This window comes from Homalodisca vitripennis, chromosome X, assembly GCF_021130785.1.
Source record: "Homalodisca vitripennis isolate AUS2020 chromosome X, UT_GWSS_2.1, whole genome shotgun sequence".
In the NCBI taxonomy this organism is placed as follows: domain Eukaryota; kingdom Metazoa; phylum Arthropoda; class Insecta; order Hemiptera; family Cicadellidae; genus Homalodisca; species Homalodisca vitripennis.
The window spans coordinates 28,960,442-28,986,483 of record NC_060215.1 but is presented as its reverse complement, the minus strand read 5'-3'; the positions used below and the strand labels follow the sequence as shown (position 1 = coordinate 28,986,483).

At 33.1% G+C, this 26,042-nt stretch overlaps 1 protein-coding gene across 1 annotated transcript in view; it reads left to right on the top strand.

Moving 5' to 3' along the window:
- The window catches only part of LOC124368856 (glycogen [starch] synthase), a 54,846-nt gene that overhangs the window by 14,978 nt on the left and 13,826 nt on the right, over positions 1 to 26,042 (top strand). Inside the window, exons 3-12 of the mRNA XM_046826306.1 lie at positions 3,239 to 3,423; positions 6,629 to 6,820; positions 8,252 to 8,449; positions 10,147 to 10,409; positions 16,317 to 16,437; positions 16,807 to 16,973; positions 19,706 to 19,898; positions 20,827 to 21,001; positions 22,056 to 22,267; positions 25,715 to 25,915. Of these exons, the coding sequence (XP_046682262.1) occupies positions 3,239 to 3,423; positions 6,629 to 6,820; positions 8,252 to 8,449; positions 10,147 to 10,409; positions 16,317 to 16,437; positions 16,807 to 16,973; positions 19,706 to 19,898; positions 20,827 to 21,001; positions 22,056 to 22,267; positions 25,715 to 25,915 (1,907 nt within the window). The remainder of the gene's footprint in view (positions 1 to 3,238; positions 3,424 to 6,628; positions 6,821 to 8,251; positions 8,450 to 10,146; positions 10,410 to 16,316; positions 16,438 to 16,806; positions 16,974 to 19,705; positions 19,899 to 20,826; positions 21,002 to 22,055; positions 22,268 to 25,714; positions 25,916 to 26,042) is intronic.

Genomic DNA, 26,042 nt, shown 5'->3' with positions numbered 1-26,042 from the left:
CTAGCTGCTATGTTCGGTATTATTCAAAGCATGAGAAATAGGCAGTTTTTGCTACGGTTGGCCTGTTCATGCTCTAAATCTTTTTTTAGACCAATAGGCTGTTGAGTTTTCTCCACTGGAAATTCTGGGAGGCCTGAAAATTCTGTACTCGTTCTTTCAAAGTTAATTTATTTTATTTTATTTTTTTTATTTAGTTCTATATAAGGAAGGATATTCTATTGACATTATTGCTTTTTCATGTTCAGGGCAGCAAAAGGAGATAATTCAAATTCTGACATATGTCATTTCTGCCACTACCAGTGCTTTATCATTGGCCCACATCATAACCTTATATTCTTTTAAATATATTTGGAAGTCATTTGGAAAGAATATGGAAAGCTGAACCTTTATACAATATGAGTAAAATTTAAATGTTTTGATACAAATTTGTTTGTTGGTTTGTTTAACTTATCTGTATTATGTACTTATTACTTATCTCTGTATCGGTTTAATTGTGTCCTTGAAGTACGACTTAAAATGATAAATGTAATGGTATTAAAATTCATAGATAATAATAATAACAACAATACAGAAGTAGTTGTATTTTCTGCCCATGTAGTCGTAATATTATGTATTCCTATGTATTTGTACCTAGGCCACTGTAATATTATTTTTATTGAATTTTTGGAAAAAGGAATTAAATTGCTTAAAATAACTTAACTATTAATTATATATATGTAAATAAATATATATAAATAATTACTTTCATTATTAACGAATCTTGTATTTACTAGTTTGGTATTTGGTACATTCTTTTTCATTCTTATAATACTGTCTGTATGTAATAATATGGAAATAAATTATGTTTAGGTTAAATGTTTCAATTCTGTTATTTTTCTTCTGTTGTTTGTCAAACAGTGCTACGATTTTATGCTATTAAAAAAACCCACAAAGATTCGTTGGATATATGAAAATGCAAAATAAATTAAATGTGTTAATTTTGTAAACAGTTATTGTTATAACAGCTAGTTTCAAGCTATTACACATGTTTTATGTTAAGTACTTGCATGCGTTTAAAATATATAGATAACAGCTGAACTAAACAGATTCAACAAACAGTATTGTCGTGGGAGGGGGAGATGGAGGTTAATAGTTTATTCTCAGGTACAATTACAGAATGTATATTTTGACACTAGATATTTATTACTCTTTACCTGGCCACTTAAAGTAACCTTAAATCCAATTAAATCCTTTTGAAGTGCTTTATACACTGAGTCTTTCTGAAAATGTATTATAGTTCTTAGGAGTGTTCGGGCATTCTTTCTGTAAACAAGGGCCTGCTAAAGCCTCTACAGAGGGGTAAGGGTCCTCAAAGTTGTTTACAAAAATAATTTCCTTGTTACTGAAACCAAACTAGTTATTAAAATATTAAAAATTACTGAGCGTGTTTTTAAGTGCAAACCAAAAATCTACCTAATAAAAATCAATAAAACCTCTTCCAGGATGGTTTGGAGGGTAGCTATTAACTTTTAAGAAGAAGAAAACTTATGCTAAAATGAGCTGCACATTTTGTGTTGTACTATCACAATGCTGTACTAAAAATATCTGCATTTTTTCTTTTACCAAATTTTACAAGCCCCTTTTCACTATCCACTTCTAAATATTCACTCATACATTAATAGGATGAATCACATTGAATTTATTATAAATACAGAATTAAATTGTAAGAAGAAAATGTTTTGATGATAGTGAATCAGTACATACAGTACATGGAATTAGACAAAGTAAACTATAATTCCACTATGAAGACAAAAAACCCAAAGAACACTAAACAAATTTCCAAAAGGCCTTGTGAAAAAGAATTAGGCCCAATTTAATAGGATGAAAAGTTTTATTTTGGGTCCACAAAAGGCTTCTGAGTAGTTACGGATCTGTTCTGAAATAACATTTATTAAGGATTTAATTATTTATGCGTCCACCTGAAAATGTCTTTTATGGCTCAACTTATAAAGGTGAAACTTAGTATTGATCAGCAAATGCTATTTTTCATCATAAAAGTGATCTTTAACCTTCTTGAGGAGATATCCTGTTAAAAGTTGATAAAAATCCTGATTAAATATAGCTCAAGCTACATAAGCATCTTGTAATATAGGAGCTATAACGTGAGAAAAAAGATATTGAAAGACTGAAGAGGATGGTAATTTAAAATGTTATGTAGGCAATATTAATTTTTATGATTCAAAAATAAATATTGGTCATTAAAATATAAGAAACAAGCTGGGCTTCTCAGTATAAAATTTGTTTTAGTCTTATGAATTTTCTCTTTCCAAAATGTGTGCAAATATTCCCTAGGAAAACCCACTTGTTTTTTTTTTTTTTTTTTTTTTTTTTTTTTACTTCCAATGTCCTAAATACAAGGTTTGAGTCAGATTTCATATTTAGAATGAATTAATAAAGTAATATGGATAATTTAAACCCTTTGAGTGCCGAAGATCACTGTGAGCGATGGTTCCTCCTAGTGTGAAAAGTGCCGGAGTCACTGATATCAAAACTACAGATTTGTTATAGAACATTTTAAATTATTCATACACAATCTGTACATTTTAGAGCAGTAGTTTAAAATTTGTAACTTAGAATCAACATATTTTAAATCATTACTGAAATTGTCTCTTTGCTGCCAAGGAAAACACATAACAGTTTGTTTTCACCTCTAAAATGTACATATTTTGGTCAAATGCAAGTAATATTTTATACTTGTATAGGTTTTATGCTCTTTACTGTAAAGATTCTGGGAAAAATGATATGAAGTTTATAGGTGTACATTACTTTAGCTGAAAGTAAGAATTTTGGTTTTTATATTTTTTATATTAATATTACAGTTTTATTTATTCTAATAAAAAAAATAGGCAATACGAATTTTAACATACATTTTTATATTTTTTTTGAAGCTCAATTAATTTTCTTAAAAATTGGAAGGATATATGTTGGAAAATAAAGATACTGTTAAATTTTCCCTAAAACTACGCATTTTGCAATAGAATGGCATGGTTTTTCACACAAGAATTTATAAAATCAAATGGCACTAAAATGGTTTATATTGACACTAAAGTAGTTGACTTTTAAACTAGTTAAACATTTATCAATTCACATTTTTCAGCAGATTCATAATCATTGAATTTCTGATTGATCAATTCCAGACTTTTTTACAAATGTGCAATATTACTGGATAAATAGTTATATCATATAAATTTCTTTACAGTTGGTGGGATATACACTGTGATCAGATCCAAAGCCTATGTGTCAACGGAGGAGATGGGAGACCAGTATTGTCTGCTGGGACCGTACAAAGAGCAATGTGCCCGGACGGAGGTGGAGGAGCAAGAGTTCCAAGTGGGCAACCCCCTGCACACGGCTGTGTGCCGCATGCGCGAGAGAGGCTTTCAGGTAGACATACCCTTCTCTGTAACTGTTTACAAATATGTTTGGATCATAGTGATTTCTAGAAGCAATATGGTCAAGTCCCTCAGTATCTTCCAGAATGATTCAATACAGTCTAGGGACAATCTATAGACAATAGACAATAGACAATATGCTTTATTCATAATCATTGAGATTAGAATGGTGTCATTACATAGGTATACAAATAATATAAAATTGTATTAATTCAGGTCGGTTGAAAAGGTTTTGATTCATCATTTCCCCTCCAGACCAGGAACTCCTCAATGGAGTAGGAAGGGCGGTGAAGAAACCAGGTAGCCAGGGCTATTTGTTTATGCCCTCTTGTAAGGTTCCAGTCAAACTTCTCTATCTAGAGATTACCAAAATTTGTTCCCAATCTATACTGTCACTCCTTAACCTGAATACTCTTTTAATTGTAATTATATTTGACTATTATATTTACAAAATTCTTCTCATTAATTGATTTTAAAATTTGTATTTCTTTTTGACACTTAATCAGTTCTACAAATACACTAATGTTTGACACCATACAGTCTTGATTGAAGTCTCCCATATTTCTCACCAGATACAGTTCCTTTTCCTATTTAAATTTTAGAATAACGTGAAGTAATAATATTAACTTCTTCAATATTTTAGAAATTGGAACCATAGAAAAAGAAAATAGTCGATGGCAGTTATAGTTGACCATATAGTACTTAACCCTATAAGTGCTGACTATATTCACTTGTAGTGCTACATTTATTTTAGTAGTTTTACAAGTATGTGTTGAAAGTAAATAATAAGTACATAACAATTAAGAAAGTGGAACTTGTTATTTATCTCTTTTTCAGCGATAGTCAAGGAGTTAGAAAATAATAATTACAATTAGTTACCATTGCATGTTGAAAAGTTATTAAACAGGCTTTTAAAAATAAGTTTTTGTTTACTTTTTCCACATTTAGCACAGCATAGCACTTTCCTAAGCTCATGCAAATAAAAATCCAAAGTACAAATAAAGAAAAATTTATTACAAATAAAAAAAATATACAGCGTAAAGATTTAGTTTTAGAAAGTAACAGAAATAAAAAAATGTGTTTTTTGTACTCAGTGAAAAGCCTTTAAAATTTGGCGGATTTAAACAGTTACTTCAACATGATTTTTATAGCAATCAGTAAGAGTCCTTGTTGGTGTTTAACATATTTTTGACCTGTATTATGATTTAAAAAGCTAAAAACCTTCAGTTATAAACAACAACAAAATAACTTGAGTAAAGGGTGACTCCCATAAGAAAGAACGGTTCCAACTGACGTTATGCAAAGCTAAAAAATCATCTGTGGTCTAGCGACAGTACTTTGAACAAAAATAAAGACGGTGTGTGGATAAATTAATAATGCTATTTTCTAGTTTATTACTATTTAAAATACATTGACATACCAATAATGTATGTCGTTTGCGATAAACGTCAACCTAACCTTGTGTGCTACGTGAGGACTATGGAGTGGATGCTTACATTGTGTGCACGATGTCAGGACTTTTAGGGTTAATACATAGACAAAATGTTATGTTTTAATTACCTGAAGCTATCAAACAACATTCAACATAATCCTATAATAGATCTGGTTTAGTCTATCAAACAACACTCCCCACGTCCTATAATGTATCTGGTTTAGTCTATCAAACAACACTCCCCACATCCTATAATGGATCTGGTTTAGTCTATCAAACAACACTTCCCACATCCTATAATGGATCTGGTTTAGTCTATCAAACAACACTCCCCACATCCTATAATGGATCTGGTTTAGTCTATCAAACAGCACTCCCCACATCCTATAATGGATCTGGTTTAGCCTATAAAAACACTCCATACAATCCTATAATGGATATTTTTAGCCTAAAAATACTTCCCACAATCCTATAATGAATCTTCTTTAGCCTATCAAACAACACTCCACACAGTCCTATAGTGGATCTGGTTTTGCTTATCATACAATACTCCCTACAATCCCATAGTGGATCTGGTTTAGCTTATCAAACAGCACTCTCCACAATCCTAAAAGGAGTCTGGTTTACTTTAGCTTACCAGGCTTGAAATCAGCTAAATGCCCCTTCTTAGTGATTGACGTAAGAGAAAGACAATTCATTGTGTACTAGAGATGCCTGTCATTTACATAAATATATTATTTGATAAATATAAATTGTGGCAATGCCTGTTGAAATTTGTTCTGTTACTCGATTTTATTTCAGAAATTGCATTATTATTTCAGAACAATGTTATAGACAAAATGTGTAGGAACATGATTTGTGGGTTAAAGTTTATTATCCAGCAAAGTTGGTAAACAAATTGGTAATTGTGTGAATGTCTGGAGAAAATGTTCAAATTACTGGTGTTGTATAGTTCTATACACAGGTTCTTTATTATTTTAATTTTATTTCTGCAAAATATGGAGCAAAATAGAAAGATATTGGTTAATGACTTATAATGTAGTGTTTGTAAGAAGTTATACCTGTTTAATAGTATCCCAACAACATTTTTAGCTATTTAAAAAAATAACAATTGTCCAATTGTTGCACATTTTTATACAAAATGCTCATTATTATGTTTTTAATTGAAGTATTGGTTTTAGGAAAGCCTAAGTATAAAACATAGTGTCCGTCCAATAATCCATTATATGTGCCCCTTTTTGGATTAAGATGATTATCAGTTATATTTTATTTCCAATGTAAAAATCAAAAGAAGTTTTTGTTAGTGGCTACATGTTTGAAAGATCAGAGCCTCTCATTAAAAAACTACAGCATAAAAATAAAACCACCTGATGTGTCATTTTTTTAGTTAAAATTGTGCAGAACAACATATAACACGCAACAAAAACTATTGTGCAGTTCACTAATGGATTAAAACTCATTAAGATTATGTAGGCCTACATTTAAAAATACTGCAGGATACCAAAATATGAACAAGTAAAGAGATAGGGTTGTCCATGGTAAACTGCAACACATTACTTTTAATACAGTGCAATGCAATGAGTGTTTTTTGAGATTTTGGGTTGTAAATGCTAAAAATGTTTGTGAACACGATCGGAAATATGCAATTTTTTGAATCTTTCCTACTTATTTTGTGTAATATTTTTAATGTTGAGTTAGAAACCCATGCTTATCAAAGTCCAATAGACATGTATACATAGTTCTACAGTACTGGTGGATGTTACAGCTGCATACAGGGACGTGGCTGGTAGATGGTAATCCGCAGTTGATTCTGTTCGACATCGGCTCTGCGGCTTGGAAACTCGATGAGTACAAACAGGACCTATGGACATCCACCAACATTGGCATTCCCCATCTAGACATCGAAGCCAATGACGCTGTTATCCTAGGTTATCAGGTTGCAGAGTTCATTGGAGAGGTCAGTTTTGATTTCATTGTATTCTACGCGTGAATTGGGTATTACAAAATAGTCTTGTTTGCCAAATTTGATGGGCTCAAGGTATTAAAACATTAACCCTTTGAGTACCAATTTTAGATTTTTTTTCTGAGGAATACCAGTGATATCTACTTGGAGACTACGGGGGAATCCGGACCCGTTCTTCCAATCCAAAAGGCCGTTGTGCACCTTTTTACATTATTCATATTTTTTTAATTGTACTAGAAGGAATTCTTTACCATATAATAATATTAGATGACACAAATAAAAACCAGAAAGTTATAAGATAATGTGCTTACCCCAAAAGAAAAAAAATATTTTGTTCATTTTGTGTTAAATAAAAGATTTCAACAAAATTCTTGAAAATAAAACTACTTACTTCACTGAATAATACATCTAAAATTGTACACAATCATAAATTTGTAATAATTTGTATTCAAAAATACAGTTTTTATAAAACTTTGAAAAATATCTCACAATTGCTTGAAGAGCTGCCTGGTTGTCAAATTGATCCAAATAAACATAAAAAAAAGATATTAATATATTATTATGAATACATATTCTTAATCTATGTTTTCTCATGATCGAATTATTACTAAATATGATCAATATGACAACAAAATTAATAATTCAAAAATAAAATACAAAACATCCGGTTATCTCTGAGGGCAGTGGTTTGCTCCTGGTATTTCATCACAAGGAAATTGATCTGAAAAATTCATCATAATTTTCATCAATAACATTCCATTGAGAATAAGGCAAAATTTGAATTCATTTGCTCATTTGGAACATCGCAGGAACATCATTGGGATCATTGTTAGGCAATAATGATTCTGTGTAATTGTTTACAACATTATCTATGACAACTGAAACATGGTCTATGTGATAGGCCTAACCTCACCTAATCTTGGCTGGGTTCTCTCATCCTCGTCAGAAGATTGTTCTGAAATAACATAATCGGGATCTAAATCAGTATTGTCATCCCATAAAACTAAATTGCCAGACTCAGGCTCATTGCCAATGAAATCACTATTAGATTCGGAGTTTGAATCACAAATGTTGAATCACAAACAGAAACACCAAATAAAGTGTAAAATGTGAAACATAGAAGAGACGGCTTTTATAGCGCATGTTGGTGATTTTCGCACAAAAGGCAGTGTGCGCAAATAAGCACGTCGGCAGTTTTCAAACAGATTGCAACGTGCGCAGATGCGCACGTTGACAGTAAAAAGGTTAAAATTTTATAAATGCCCAGGACAAAGTGCAATTTATATGCTTAGAATATAGAACAAAAAAACCATTTAAGCCATCAAAGGTCACTGTTTTTTTACTAAATGACTGTTGTGCTTAAATTTGTCTAAAAATGTGTTTAAAAAATTGCATTATTTGAACGTCTGAATGGTTTTATTTCAGTTTAAAAGAGCGGCAGATGAGTTAAATGCAGGGCCCCCGAGGATTGTAACACACTTCCATGAGTGGCAAGCAGGAGTGGGACTGATTGCGCTGCGCACTAAACACATAGACTGCGCAACCGTGTTCACAACCCACGCTACACTTCTGGGCCGATACTTGTGTGCAGGAAACACTGACTTCTACAACAACCTCAGCAATGTAAGTTCCCTACGATTTGTTTATGAAATTTGAAACATGTAGATATAAAGTTCAACTGTGTTGAGCGAATAACTAAAATGTTTTAAATCGCATAGAAAGGAAATATGATGTGGGAGAAATATTTTACACTTTAGCGTGTTTAAAGTTATTTGCAATGGATTTAGATTTGTATCTCCAAACTTGGGATTAATAAGTAAGTTATAAAATAGAACGGCTCTTGGGAACTTATAATAGGGTATAAATAAGTTCTTAAATCAACAAGTTGCTTAGGATATTCAAATTTAATGCACATAAATAATAGATCGAAGACTATTAAGAAAGCAGAAGAAATTCTAGAGTCTGTTGTTTAGTTTCTGTCATATTTCTTTAGTTTCCTGGAACTAATATTATTTCTCAATAGGTAATATGACATAAAATGAAGTAAAAACCTTTCATTAATAAAACTAAAATAAAAAAAACAGCATAAATCAAGTTTTGTTAAATTTTTGTATTAAAGCCTTTATAAATGTACTTGTAAAATGAAATATGGCATATAAGTCGATAAAAGTTGATTCTATTTTTTATTATTTAATATAGTAGACTCCCTCTATTTCAGTCACCTTGGGACCAAACCCTCAACTGGATTGAAAACAAACCACTTTGAAGAAATATGTGTCCATCCAGGCAAACTTTTGAGCTGTGTAGTACACTGGAAGAAAAGACATATTTAAGTTCTTAAATGCTCTGATTTGGCCCCCTTCCCTGTGACAAATGGAGGCAATTTGTGTGAACCGGTTGCATTTTAGCTTAACATGATAGTGATTCTCTCTTAATTGGAATCCTGGCGCTGAAGTTTCTTTAGCCATAGTAAAGGTCTTCTTAGTCAACATTTTGTAGTTTAAACCCATCTCGTCTATATTGTAAAATTATTCAGGGCTCAGTTTTTTACAAGCAGTTACATGCTTCAGTTGTTTTGAAAATTCACTAGCAGACTGTTGATCTGCTGAGAGCTTCTCCCCACACACTTGTAGGAAATATACTCCATGGCAGTTTTTTCCATCGTGTCATCCAACCATCACTAGCCAAAAATGTTCTTTTTTCTCCAAGTTTTGTCTGAAGAATGCCTTTTCCTATAAAACGGGTCCACTTATTGTGCAGTGCTTCTTCTACGCTCCTGCAGAAACCACAGCCACATGCATCATCAGACAGTTCCTTTTATTGGGTTTTTTTAGGAGATGTAGTCAGGACTTTTTCTGTACCAATTTGCATACAAAAAGCCTCAATGGATTGTTTGTTATGACGTGAGTCATTTGCAGTAATTTTACCCATATTGGAACTCCCTACAAATGCTTTGCACTGATTCGCCTTTATTTAGGCGCTGTAAAATATTGCTTATCCTACATTTTCACTGTTGTACGTTTACATTTATTACTTAGAAAACATGTTTTCCTGCAGAAATTTATCACAGTTAAACACAAAACAAATTACACATGTAATAAACGTGACAAATTGATTCTCAATTCAACGATGATGTGTTTACGTTTTGTTAAGAAAAGGTTTCTGCCGTGGGAAACTGTCCTGCAGGCGGCTTTTCATTTCCAGGAAGATGACCGGTTCATCCGGTGACCAAACCAACTGGGGGCGAACCAGAGGGAGCCTACTGTAGTGAGTAATTGTTTTTTCTTGTCGAGGATCCTGATTCGCAACTATCTTTATAGTTCAGTGTGGATGAAGAGGCTGGCAAGAGACAGATCTATCACCGATATTGTATGGAACGAGCTGCCTCCCATCTAGCCCACGTGTTCACAACCGTCTCAGAGATCACGGGCTACGAAGCAGAACATCTTCTCAAGAGAAAAGCCGAAGTCATCACTCCAAATGGACTGAATGTTGTCAAATTCTCAGCCTTACACGAGTTCCAGAACCTTCACGCCAAAGCCAAAGACAAAATTCATGAATTTGTCAGAGGACATTTTTATGGGTAAGATTACATATAGGTTACGATTATGTGGGTATTCTAATTATGAGATACAGTTCAATGTGTTGGTTTTGCTTTGCTTCCCGTTTTTATTTAGTAGGTTCAAAGCATAAAATTTAGCTTTTCATTTAAAATATACATTTTTGAAGCTGTCCGTGTAAAGAAACTGACTTTTGCAAAGATGTTTGTCCGTAAATGTGAGTTAACAAAATAAACGGATAGATTTCAACAACATTTAACATGCATGACTGAATAGTTTATGGCTGAATTAAAAAAAATTATTACACTATTATTTTAGAAACAAATTTTGGTCTATAAACCACAATTTAAAAAATAAAACTATTAAGTGTTTTGATTAAATTTGTCCGTTTATAAAACATTAGGTTCTTAACAGAATGGATGTAACTGGATCCTTCTAAAGTCTGTGTTCAAAATTTTTAGAGATTGTAATTTAATTTCAAGCAAAATGCAGTTAGTTTATTTATTTCGATAAAAGAAATTCAAACCATCCATGATTGCTTTGCAAGAAAATTTAGTACTTAAATTTATATTTTAGTAGAATCTCCAGATAAATTTTTCATTTTTAATATATTTAAACTCAAATAATTAGTATTTACTCAAAACAGCCATGTTTATTGTCTAAAAACAACTGCTCTCTAGCGACCTTGTCCAAGTCTTTTGGCTCTAGTGACCTAAGTTTTCACCATTGAACAGTCCAATAAGTATTCAAGAATAGCATCAATACATCTAACTAAAAATTGCTGTGTAAAAATATGTTTTAATTTTTATTTTAGCAGTCCTTTGTGCATTCAAGAAAACAATATCAAAGTTAATTCAGATGAAATATAAAATATGCAGATAGTTAAATCATTTTATGGCCGATATCAACAAAGTACTAATGTAGGCGTTTTTCCAATCCTGCCAACATTTGTGTAGTATGGATGCTTGTATTTATATAGTTTATTGCCTGTATATTTTGATGAAAGCATTGAAATCTGGTACTATGACATTTGGAAACATCGAAAACAAAATGAACTACTCATTCCTGGTCTACGATTTCGTGTTAAGGCAACTCATGTCCTTAAAGGATGGACATAAGAATTTGTGCTTAATCGCTGATTTTCGTTTAGTATGGATAATTTCCGTGTCTTCTTCGCTTTTTTTATGAACTATGAAAATAATTACTCTTTGTTGGACTTATATCTTTTTCTGTGACCGTGAAATACAATAAAAAGCAGACGACTGAAATTGTAGTTTGGCCTTATTCTGTATGGGCAATTTTGTTAGCTAATGTAGGATCGTGATTTTTAGCTGAATAATGTTCATTCAAAAGTTTTTTCAGAATTAATATTTCTTTCTTTGACTTAAAGTATTTTTTAGCATAAGTTGCATAAATGTTTGTTGCACAAACAGTGTAAAACAAGAATGTAACTTAATATTTTCATTAATATAAAGGCAAAGCGTTTGCCCCAAAATATGAGCTCATTATCAGTATTCTATGTTACTGTGTGTTGCCATTTGCAAATAACTTCAAGTTCATGAAGGAACTACAAAAATTGTTTTAAGTGATGCAAACTCACTTGAACCCAAATCCCTTACTGTTTACCTGACCTTTTTTGTATAACCTCATGCCGTTTAGTGTATAAAATATACAAATTACATTAATTTATGATTGTATACTTATCTCTTCATGGCCTATCTTTGCTTTACTTCTCAATGCATGATTCAAAACGGATGTTAGTCATATGATTGTAACAGAAATAAATTTCAGTAGGTAACAATGGTACAGGTTTTTTGGGAGCAAATAATGAGTTTTAAATAAAGTGTATGAAATCATTTTAAAATTTATTCTTATCCTTCAATAAAAAGTAACATTTGCATGAGGTAATTGACGTTTTATTACAAAAGTGCCTCGGCCACATTTAAATTGATCTTAGATAAAAACACTGAGACTTATAACATTCTAATATCAACCTAGTATCTAAGTACAGGAAATAATTTAAGAACTGTCTTACCAAGTTCCAGATTACGTCAGTAGATTATGATTTGTATTCCTCTTCTTTGATAATTTGTTGTTATTTACAAATATATCTAATACTATATAATCAATATATGTACAGTAAAAAGCCTGTGTAGATAAACTGTACATTATAATATACATTATATTACTGTATTATAATATAATTAATTATACAATAATATTTACCATTAATTATAAGGGGTCAAATACACAGACAGCGACACAACGTGATCTGATGGAACATTTAACTATCAAACAGATGTTAACATGTGGAATAAAATATGCAGAGCGCGACAGAATTTTACTCGATCTGTGTATTGTTTTTATATGTTAATTATGATTAATAATTTTGTGTTGCATTGCATCACGCTGTGTCTCTGTCTGTGTATCCATAACCTAACTTACCATCCATCGTAAATGGTAAGATGTTAAAATATTTATAAAATGTTTACAAGTCCATATGTGGCTAACAATATTTTACACGTTTTGCATGTTACAATAATTTCCATATGTACATTTCTCACATTATTAACAAAATTATACGTAATAGTAACTGTGTATTCCTTGAAATTGTGTTTAACTCCTATTTAAACCTTGATCTCAGATTTTTAATCGATTTAGTATTGAGCTCAAGGGTACAATTGTATTGATTTGTAACACTATAATTATTTCAGTTACACTGTAAATTGTTGCTAGTAGCACAGTGTTGACTAGTATCATTTTAAATATTTTTCTCTATGATGCATTGTACATTAATTGTTAATGAAAATTAAAATTGTATCTTTATCCCTAAGGATAGACTAAATCTTCTCACTTATTTATAACAATATTGTAATAGTACGGTCAAAGTAGTAGGCTATTTGTTTGTCCATTTATCACCCAGCTACTCAATACCTAATTAGAGTTCTGGTTCAAGATGGCGGCCATTTGCACAAATCCCTTAAATGCTAGCTTTTCAAATTTTGACTTTGAGTAGCTCAAAGATAGATTGTATTGCAATCCAGAATGTTGACGTACTTACGTCACAACATCCAGCTCTGTACATCACAGCCTAGTTTAAACAAAACCGCGGATTTCAAACTGGCATTGCAGCTTCCCTCCCCCCCAAGATTTATGGCACGGTTTATGGCAAAAAACCACAGCCAGAATGAAATGAACGTTGCAGCTTTATTTTGATGCCCTCTTTATTTATTAAATATTTTATCATATTGTATGAGAAGGATCAAAATAACAAGTTAGGTATGATTCTTATTTAGCTTAATATATATATATATTAGCAATATATATATAGTATTGCTAATACATATTTGTTTTCATAAGCTACAACGGTTTTGAATAATTATTTAATAATACATCACACATTCTTTGGACAGTCCCATGTAATAAATATTTTATCAATGCTTTTACCACAAACTTACATTTTCTTAATTGTATCAGATAATTTATTTTCAAAAGAAATGGAGTATCTGTACGTAGCATAGTAGCAACTAAAATTTTATTATAGCTATTTATTATTAATATTATACTTAATATTATAATTATTTTATTATATGTGGGGGGGGATGAATAAACCACCCTTACTTGTGATTGTATTGAATTTGTAAGTGATTAAGGCACTGTTCAAAATTGATTTAACAACAAAGCTTGTTGAGGTCTGGCAGTTGTCACTGTTGTCCAAACCTTGATTTAATATTGTCACTCTGAGATTTGCCATTTAAGATGACTAGATACTCCAAAGAGTGCTAAATCATTTATATTAATGGAACATGTAAAATACTGTTGATTTATTTTTTACTGTTGTATTCTTTCTATATTGAACCCCACTTAAGAAATGCAGTTAAAAATAACAATTTGTTTCATTTTTATATTTAAATAGCCTATACAGAGAATTATATTTTACATGAATTGACTGTTTCATTAATAACACTCTACCTATTATTATAATTATAGCAAATAATTCTATATAATTAGACCAGAAAATTAGGCATTATTTTAAGAATTGCATAATTTTACCAGATTGGGTATTTTTAAAATTGATTTCCTTGTGGATTTTTGTAGCTTGCAGTTGTACCGATTTCCTTAGACCTAAAATGTTTAAAATATACACTTGATAAGAAGGTTTTATCAATTATATTTCTTTCGTTAGAGTGAACACAGTCAATTAGCCTTCATTTCTTATCATAGACAGGTAGTTAGTCTTGTTTTTTGACACATAGTAGTAATAGGTGTGATAACAGACTTCATGTACAAGCATATAATTGGAAAGCCTAATAGTCTGGTGTTATCTCTACAAGGCTATAAGGCTTGACTAAGAAAATATACTTGGACTTGATGAACGATAGGGATAAAATCTGGCTAACTGTTGTGTGTTACCTACCAGGGTCGTGTTGCTGTATAAAAATTTATGCAGTTTTGCTGCTTGCACATGTTGAAAATTTTAGTAATCTACAAGTTAGATTTGGGATTTTTCCTTCGTATATGAATCTCTAATTAGCGATGATACTTTATCTCAGACTTATAGGTTGCGCGAGGGTAGTTTTTCTTTTCCTCTACAATTATTTTGAGTTATTTCATTATTGTTTCAGGCACTTGTATGTGAAGTGAGAATATATTTGAGTTTGTTAGGATTTTTTAAAATAATTGGAGCCTAAGCCTTTTAAAAACCTCAATTCTTAACATATTGGTTAATTTGTAACATTTGATCTGCATGCTTCATGTTGTATGAAACATCGTGTTGTTTGAAGCGTAACATGAATGAAGTAGCTGGTCTATGTCTGAGAGACATGACAGTCATGATCAGTGAATTACTGTAGCTTGTGACCACTTCATCCAAATCTTTCTCAAAGAAACATCTTGCAAATGATGATAGCCGTATCTGCCCAGCACTTAATGCCTTGTCGTCACTTTCAAACCGCTTAACTAAAGTTTATGATAGGCCTTATTCTATGGTACTTTGAATTTGATTCTTAATTTCCTGCATTACAGACTTTGACTTACGAGGGTCGTTCAATAAGCCCTTAAAAAAATGGAAATCTATATTTTCCGTCTAAACTTTTTTTTTTCTCAACATGATATCCTTTCAGCTGTAAACATTTTTCCACTCTTTTATCAAATTTTTAAGCTATCGTCTGCCAAGCCATTTTTTCAAATTCGGAAACAGGTAAAAGTCACGGGGGACCAAATCTGGCAAATACGGTGGATGTTGCAACTTTTTGAACTTCAGCCATTTTGGCCGTCAACCACACGATTGTTCTTATTGTCCTCAGTTAGCAAATGGGGCACCCATCTCACAGAGATGTTTTTGACTAATAATTGTTCATGCAAAATTGAAGCGACTGCACTTTGTGATATCACTGTAGCCTCAACTATTTCACCCACTTTAATTCGTCGATCATTCAAAAACATTTTCCGGATTTTTCCATTTCGGGAGTGGACACTTCCACTGGTCGTCCCGATCGATGTTCATCATCTGTGGATGAATGGCAACATTTAAGCTCGCTTCACCAATTGTAAACTGCTGCAAACACAGGAGCAGATATGCCATGAACTGCGTCCAACTCAGATTTGATTTATTTCGGTGTTAAGCCTTTCAAATAAAAATGATTTATCACCACTCTAAACTCACTTTTTTACTCTATTATTATGAAAAAAAGTTGTTCCCTTTTCGCATCAACGAAAATACGCGATGGATCGAACTGAAATTTTGACAGCTCTCTAGTCAATAATGCGGCTTACAAATAATGTTTTTTTTTTTCAATCTTAAGAGTGCCATCTCTATGATTTTTTAAGGACTTATTGAACGACTCCTTTGAAAGGAAAATCTTGTGTTTTTTGATAAACAAACTCTGCTTTATGATTGATTTGATTTTACATGAAGATACTTTTTCTAGGCACTACGATTTCGATCTGGAGAAAACGCTTTACTTCTTCACAGCTGGAAGATACGAATACACAAACAAAGGAGCCGATATTTTCATTGAAGCATTAGCTCGCCTTAACCACTATTTGAAGGTAATGTGTTCCCAAGTTCATTACTGTTTAAATAGGTGGCACTTACTAAGTTTTCTCTTAAACTTTAAAAGAGTTAAACCACAACTAGATACAATTCACGATGTTGTAGACACTCAAGTATTGAAAGTGATTTTAATACAAGAAAAAGTTGAATATACAACAACAATATAGTTAAGATTATTTAAAACGCTTGTTGAGGGTCCACACTGAAGGATTGATAAGTTAAGGTGAAAACTGTGGATTATTAATTTTGTATAGAGAATCCACTGATACTTTTACAAATTTACATCCAATTTAAATTTAATCCAATGATTTTAATTTCATTAATCTCTTTTGCACAGTTTGTATATACAGGTATGTATGTTGTAGAACTCACATCCTGACGTGACCGTGGTCGCATTCCTTATTTTTCCTGCCAAAACTAACAACTTCAACGTTGAGAGCTTGAGGGGCCATGCTGTCACCAAGAGTCTTAGAGACACCATCAACGAGATACAGAACAAGATGAGCAAACAGATGTATGAGGTATGCCTCAGGTATGTACATGTAGCATTTGCATTTACAGTAATTGTATATTATATAAAACTAATGATTCCGACCTTATGGGTGAGGTTATGTGGGATAATCCATATAAAGAATTCAGTGTAATCCACATAATGTCCAGGAAGCTTTTAGTTGTTTTATAAATATTTTTTCAATAATTTATGAATCTGTCATTCAACTAAACAACCTAAGAGAAGATGAAAAGTATTAAAGACCAAAGCATAACTTAAAAAAGACCAATAATCAAGTATTTTACATCTCAATTTGGGAAAACAAGAATATCTACTGATCTTTTGTGTAACAGATTTAAAACAGTAGTAATAGCTTAGAACTAACAAATTTTCATGATTATATTTTTTTCTAAGGAAACGGTTAAGTAATATAGGCTAATATATTAACAGTGATTTGGAAAAAATATTCAATGAATCATAAACTAAACATAATTTTTACTTAATTGTTTCTTAGTAATAATGTATGATGAGAATTAATGATTATCATGAATGAATGAGTATCAGTTATGAATATTACAACTCTCAATGGAAAATGACCCAAATTGGGTCAGTTACAATGTTACATACTCATCCATAAAATCAAAACATTCTTTATTTACAGAAACTTAAAGAGTTGTAATGGTGTCAATACTTCTTAAAAGGAAAATAAAAATTAATAATTTTTAAAGTTTATAATCTTAATTTTATCTCTTCATTGGTAGAATTCGTCTAATGAGTACAATGGATGGTTTATAAGCCATTTGATTTAATCGGGGGGGGGGGGGGGTATGGAAGTAGGTTGTGCAGCTTCCCACCTATAAATGAAGGTTTCTTCTCATACAATGAGCTGTGGTGGAGAGGCAGATGATATCTGTAGTCGTGTCTGGTATCTTAGCTGTGTGTCTGATCCTCATTCCAGCACTTGGATGGTAACACCCCTTGGAAGCCAATACCTGAAAGAATTCTAAAGGTTCGCCTTTGTGGCAGTAGAACTCAATGGAGATTTCCTGTAGATGGTCCTCCTCAAACCACCAGGACCATCTGGTTATTGTGGTTGAGGGAAGACATAATCTTTGGATGTTGTGACTCGCTAAGGTGTCGTTAAGCTTCCTTGTATTACTGAGTGGTGTTAAACAATCTCCCAATGTTGATATCTCCCCGTATGGTGATAGAGTGGTTTTCTGCTGTTTTTCTATCACTTCTGATAGAACATTAGATACCTCATCTACTTGGCTTGCTGGTGGTAGACACCCATCACTAGAGTTTTTTCCATGTTTTATCTTTATCATATCAATCTCTCATATTAGTCCTTTGCTTAATTACTAGGTTTTGTGCGCTGTTAAAATTATTATGTAAAAAAAAAACTGTGACACCGCCTTTTTTTGTAATTTTTCCTGCTGAACTGGGACAAAAATGTGTAACTTAATAATTCTGTGTTTTAAATATTTCTCTCTTTTAGGCCATGTTTAGTTAAAGTCAACTGGTTTTAACTGTATTTGGTGTCAGGGGCCGACGGTTGGACAGAGATGAAAATCAGTAACCACAGAATGTTCCAATAGGCAGAAGCTGAGAAACCTCTTATAAGCCACTATTGTAATTCATTACTTCGCCACTTGTGTTCTTACACGAGATAATGAAATTATTAGAATTCTGAAACATGTTACAACTATTATTTCAGCAATTGAAACATAAAAAAAACTTAACTCATCCTGAGTGAAAGGATATTCAGGATGAGTAAGGTTAGGGGTAGGAGTCGCCTCCTGTTGAGATCAATGAGGAAGGATTGAGGGTCTATAACTGTCATGTCATCTTGGAAGAAGAGGAGGCCAAATCAAATCAAATCATTTATTGTCAGGACACTACAATAGTGTATAACAACGTCAACAAGTTATAACATGTGAAACTAGTTAAAGAAGCATACTATTACTAGCATTGTAAAATTCATTTACACTATATATACACTTCTTAAGCAACATGTTTTTTATGGAGGTTTCAAACCTAGGCCTAGATAATATTTTTATATGTTCAGGTAAAGCATTGTACAATTTGATTCCCAGATACCTAAAGCTACTTTGCTTGCTTGTGTATTTACACTTCATCAGCAACAGATCATTCCTATTTCTCGTAAAATAGTTATGGTTATCACTAAGGCTAACAAGGTCATTCAAGTTATCTTTAACATACATCAAAACACTTAATACATAAACGGATGGCAGGGTTAAAATATTAAACTTTGCAAACCAAGCTTTACAGTGATCTCTGTTAGATACACCAGCAATCAATCTAATAGCCCTTTTTTGCAGAATAAAAAGTTTTGTTGCATACTGTGTATTGCCCCATAAGATGATTCCATAAGTGATAAAGCTAGGAACATAAGCATAGTATACAAACAATAAATAATCAGTTGAAATTGTGCCCTTTAATGCCCTAATTAAGAAAACACCTTTAGCAACTCGAGAGGCTATATAGTTAATATGATCATAAAATTAACTATATAGATGTAAAAACAGATAAGGAGTACATTTTCCATCTTTGCCTGACCGTTGGTCGAGTCTCACCTGCATTCATCATATAAAACCCATTGAGACCTAAACCTGTTGTTGATTAGCAACCGAAACCGTTTGTAGTCATATAACGGATGAGATTTTGGAATTCGTATTGTTGCTCAAAAATTAGATTTAAAGAATGGTGACCGTGTATGAGCTTAAAAGTTCTAAATGTATGAAATATTGCAGTGGCCGAATGCCTAATCCTGATGAGTTGCTTACAAAGGAAGACAAGGTGAAACTGAAACGGTGTTTGTACGGACTGCAGCGCACAGGCCTGCCACCAGTAACAACACACAACGTCACAGATGACTACAGTGACCCAGTACTGACGGGCATCAGACGGTGCCATCTCTTCAACACTGTTCATGACAGAGTCAAGGTACGCTTCACGACTCTTATACACTTAACGTCCAAACTTTATATTGGTACTCTGAGGCCTGTTGAAACTCAGAGTTAACGGCAAGAGGAATGCCTGAAAGTATTTAATTTGTACATAAGTACACACTGATGTGTACATTATAAATGTTCAAATAGTGAAAGTTGAGATTAAATAAAATAATAATTAATTATGAGATAGTTTTTAATTCTAACAGTTAAAATGTAGGTAGGAATAGCAGACACAACTTATTTATTAAATATTTTACTGAAAACCTTTTTTGTTATTTTAAATATATATTTTTCTAAAATAACAAAATTACTTTTAATGAATAGTAGTGGTGTGGTTAAACAATTATTGTTTTTAAATGGATGTTTAAGTGCGTTTGGTTAACTATTTTGTACACATATAAACTATTTAAAAAATTTTGTTATTGAACCTACTACAAGCTTGCATGATAAACTTTAGTTAAAATTTAAATCAAAATTAGATGTAACTTATTTTTAAATACGGTTTACACATAATGATTCATTTTTAACATCCTCTAATTTTATGTGAAAAAATTGAAAAAAGTCAAATGCAAATTTTTCCCTATTAATCTTTGAAAGTATGAGTTTTAAAATCCATAGTTAAAGATTAAAAAAAGCTTATTTACTAAATGTTTTATTGAAACATTTTCTTAATTTTAAATTTTAAACATACACCATACATTAATGAAGTCAGTGGAGTTTCATGAAATTAATTGATAACTCTTGTCTAAGTTCAATGGCTGAACTTGGTTGAATAAATTTCCGTATAAACCATAGAAACCCAAATAAAATCCTTACTTTCAAAACTTTTAGTATGTAGGAAATTGTAAAACGCAATGTGTTATTTTTAGGTGTCAAACCTCTTTAAGACCTAATTAGAATTAACGAGTTGTGTTATGTAGGTGGTATTTCACCCGGAGTTCCTGTCATCGACAAACCCACTGTTTGGCCTGGATTATGAGGAGTTTGTGCGAGGCTGCCACCTGGGCGTGTTCCCGAGCTACTACGAGCCGTGGGGTTACACTCCAGCCGAGTGCACTGTCATGGGCATCCCTTCCATCACCACCAACCTCTCAGGTATTTTATCTTACCTTCTCTGTCCAAAGTTTCTCTAGGAACAAAATCAATTTGTTTGCATTAACTCAGTAATCAGCTAAGTAGCGGTAGGTTTGCAAACAAGATAGAATGACTAACAATCTAATTTACATCTTATCATCTATCATATTCTTAATAAAGGTCTAAAATTATCATGCTATCACTTATAATTCATTACTTTGCCACTTGTTTTCTTACACGAGATAATGAAATTATTAGAATTCTGAAACATGTTACAACTATTATTTCAGCAATTGAAACATAAAAACTTTTTCGTCAAACAAAGTGAATACAGAAATGGTTTTAGCTGTGGGGAAAACAAGATTTTCCAGCTATCAGTGCAATATTTAGTAATTAACAAAAATAATTAGTTTGAGACAATTGTGTTTGTACTGATCCCATGGTGATATGTATGTAAAGAAATATGTCTGCTACAGAATGGCCATATAGGTATCTAAATGGTATAATCAATCTTCATTGAAATTTAGTAGAACATTGTTACAAGTTTTATATATTTTACAGTTGTTACAAAAAAATAAATACATTTTTATTACAAAAATAGAGTACTTTTTTACATAAAGTAATAACAATTTCTCTGGAAAATCCTATTGTCAGAGCACATATTATGCAGTGTGATGATTGTTCCTATGGTCAGTAGTTTAAATTTGAGTAAAACATTGGTTACATTTGTTGGTTTGTTTGTGTATCAGTCTATTATCAGTTATTTGCATCATGTAGAAAAATGAAATAGACAAAACGTCTTTTGTGACATGATCTGTTGTGGAAAATGGTACATCATATTAATGAACTGTATGAAACTTTTCTCTTACAGTATCAAGCATGTTAATTTGGTTATGGACATATTTTATTTAAGTTTCTTGCTTATTTCGTAATCTGTGTAAATAGGGAAACTGGATACAATACGATATTTAAACTGTATTAGATTCAAGAACATTAATTAATGATAATGAAAAGGCTGTAGTTCCACGAACACGGTTAATGTACAAAACCTTTACTGGAATGTGTATTTTTACAGGGTTTGGATGTTTCATGCAGGAACATATAGCTGACCCTTTATCGTACGGTATCTACATCGTAGACCGGCGCTACATCAGTCTGGAGGACTCAGTGAAGCAGTTGGCACAGTACATGTACGATTTTGCACGGCTCAACCGACGCCAGCGAATTATCCAGCGCAACCGAACTGAGCGTCTCAGTGATCTGCTTGACTGGAGAAATTTAGGAATTGTAAGATGACGAACCAGTTTTAACATCTGCATGATATTAATTAAAATGTAAAGATGAATTCAAGCAATTAATTACATTTACTCCAAATAAAAATCTAACTTGAAATATAGTAATGTCAACAACTGACTGAAAAAAGTTTAAAATGCAGACAGTTATTCAACCGATTGCGCAATTCATAGAGGTTGCAATCACTGCTGTATCACAGAATGTTTGAAGGCCAAGATGTTCTGGAAAGCCGCTAACTAATTCTAACAAAAGTGTAAAATACATAAAGTGATTCAACCAATTGGGCAATTAATAGAGGTTGCAATCACTGCTGTATCACAGAATGTTTGAAGGCCAAGATGTTCCGGAAAGCCGCTAACTATGAGGCGTGTTCAGAAAGTAAGTACCGTTTCATTCTACTACTGCTGTAGCGCTGCAGTCGGTGTTCTGCGCATGCGCAATAGTCGTCCTTGCTCACTGGCTATCGACTCACGCCATTTTAGTTGTTCTACGTTGTGTTTTCAGTTTTCTCTAAATGTTTAAAATGTTTAAGACAATTAGTGATTCCGCCATTGTGAGATTCGTTCTGTAATAAGATTTTTGAATGCAAGGAATGTGAAACCGACTGAAATTTATCGTCAATTTCGAGATGTTTACGGGGAAGAAGTGATGAGTGAAGGAATGGTGAGAAAGGAGTTTAGAATGTTCAGTGGCGGTTGGCCTTCTCTCGTCACCAATGATCTGTTAAGGGCAGTTGACGAAAAAATCAAAGAGATCAGATGTTTCACTTGTTAAAAAAAAAAACGGTACTTACTTTCTGAACACACCTCTTAATTCAAACAAAAGTGTAAAATGCTGACAGTAATTCAACCACTTGCACAATTTAAAGTCATGTATTTATAACACCATTGTAATTCTTAACGAATGCGCAATAAAGAAAATTGTGTTGTATTGTATTGTAAAGAGGTTGCAATCATTGCTGTATCTCACAAAATGTTTGAAGGCCAAGATGATCAGTGATTATGACTTTACTACTTCTGAAATATTCAGATACTGAGATAAGAAAAAATGTTTCACCTTAAACTACCGATAAGACCCTGAAATTGAGAGTAGCATATGAGCTCACAATTAAAAATATTAGTATAAAAAGAAATATTGTATACAAATATTTTTCTGATTTCTCCATAGTGTGGTGCATGTAAAAATAGATCATTAAGCCAAAATTAAATAAAAATTATTTTCAACTTAACCCACTACAACACAAAGTTAGTTTCCAAAACAGGCAACGACTGGTTCCTTGTACACTGATCAAATATCTGTTATCCTGACCACCTCTTTGTATGTATCTGCCATACCTGAGCCTACATCCTTAACTATATCCAGTGTCTATATACTAATCCCTTGTCCAGTGTATAACTGTACAATATAACTCTGTTTTGTTTTAATTTGTTTATAATAATTGACTTAAAACATTTTTTCTATCATGTTACATCAATTATAAACTAATTTTACTTTAAATTTTACATTGATAGTATTATATTTTATTTTACTTGGGTATTTTTACTAACAATAACAATACACAAATTTAACAAAAAAAACTTTAATCTTGTAGGACACGAAGTTCCTTAATCCACCAATTAATGGCATAACTATGAGAATGTGTTTTCTCTTCTTAAAACAAGAATGTTATAAATTGCACTTAGTCCTAAAAGGACCTTTGCACTGCTTCTGGAGTGACAGGAATACTAGATGGGTAAGGTTGGGATAGGGGCCACCTCCTGTGGAAGTATCCTTGAGGAAGAATTTTGGGCATTAATCTCAGTCACATCTCCTTGGAATAAAGGGAGGCCAGCTCTCTACCAGCCTCACCAGTAAAGCGGATAGGGGAGTTGAGGCTAGCAAGAACCTCAGACACTTAGGGAACGAACCCCACCAACTCCAACAGTCATCTCCCGCAGTAGACTAGACCTATCGAATTACCCTTGCACCCCAGAATCTCGATATTTGCGATTAGTGATGTGCCGCTCCTGGACATCCATAAGGTTGACCAGGATTAAAAAAAAAAATTAAGGATTAAGGTTGGTTGGGGGATTTAAGTGACACATCGGTTTTTGCTGTACCCAGTCTAGGTTTACCTAGAAGGTATAAACCAGCAAGTGGTTCTCCTAAGTATTAGTTGTGACGGGTCTGCTACTACTTGCTTTGTCACAAACATGAATATTCTACAATGGAGTTTACTTGTGGCATGTGGCACAAACAAACAAAATTTGACTGAGAACTAATAGTTGAAGCACAAACAACAACATAACTTCACATGTTATGAACTATTATTATGGCATAAGCAAAAGCATAATATGTTATGGATGGTAGGTTGGTCGAGAGAAAAACTTGAATGTCGGTGCTGGTTCACAGTAACATTTTACCGAGAACTGATGAAACCAAGGATTGACTGCCATTATGGAGTGTGCTTGTGAGAATCATTCTCTACGGTATAGGAGTAAGACGATTAGCATTTTCATAGATAGACAGGCAGCATTGAAGGCATTGGATTCTTTTGTATACAACTCCAAACTTGTCCGGGATGGTATCAAGTTGTTTCTTCCCTTGCCAGAATCAACAATGTGACTTTTTGTTGGGTTCCTGGTCATGAGAGGATCTCTGGAATGAAAGAGCTGATTCCCTGGCCAACTTGGGCTCAGCGTCCAATATGATGGGACCTCAACCGTTTTGTGGCATTTCTAGGTGTGAATCCTTTGGGGCTGTCTCAAAATGGGTTCACCCTGAACATAAGAGAAGGTGGAGGCTGCTTCCGGGTATGAGAATGATCAGAATGGTACTGCAGTCGCCTTCCTCCAGGGTGGCGTCTGACCTTCTCTTACTAAGTAAATCAGTGTTTTTGGGGTTGCGGGTCTGATTACAGGACATGGTCACCTGAGGAAGCATCTTCACAGAGTCATTATCCTTCGGGAGGATCTGCTCTTTAGAATGTGTGATGAGCAGGAGGAAACTGCTGAGCATCTGCTCTTTGACTGTTCTGCAATAGCAAGCGGTACGCCATCTTTGGTAGTTTGGACAAGGTTGGCAAATTTCCCCAGGAGGACCTGATTGGTTGTTTTCGGTGGTTTGTCGAACTGCTGAAACCGTAGACTGTTTGGCCTCATGGCGTGCTTCTGGGGTGCGCTAAATGCCCTTGACGCTTAAGTGCATAGCAATAGGCTGCCTCATAGAAGTAGAAGGAGGGACTATAGAAACCAACACTTCGCTGTAGTTGAAAGACTTTCTTCGTTGAAAGAATCTGTGTAGCTTATAGGATTTTAGGCTGCCGTTGGGGTAACCCTTTCCTGTCAGACCAAGACTTGGGATCTTTGGCAGTAATATTAACATGTCTTACAAACCTCGTGAAAGTCCTATGAAAAATTGTAGGATGTTAGTCTATTACATTAACATGTGTGTTTCTTTCAGTACTACAGACAGGCCCGACAAAAGGCATGTCAGATTGTGTATCCTGACTTTGGAGATGATGACGATGAAGTGTCCGGACGTAGCATCAACTACCCTCGCCCGTTCTCTGAGCCCCCATCACCTGCTGCCTCCCGTCACACCACACCCGCAAGCTCCCGGCACGGTTCCGACGATGAGGATGAGGTTGATGAAGAAAACGAAGTAAGTTATTCGTCACTTTAAAGACAATAAAGGAGGTTGATATTACAATTTGTATAACATTTGGTTGTTTTCCAATAACATGTTTTTTTTTGCTATGTAAAACAAGAATAATTTTAGTTGAATAATA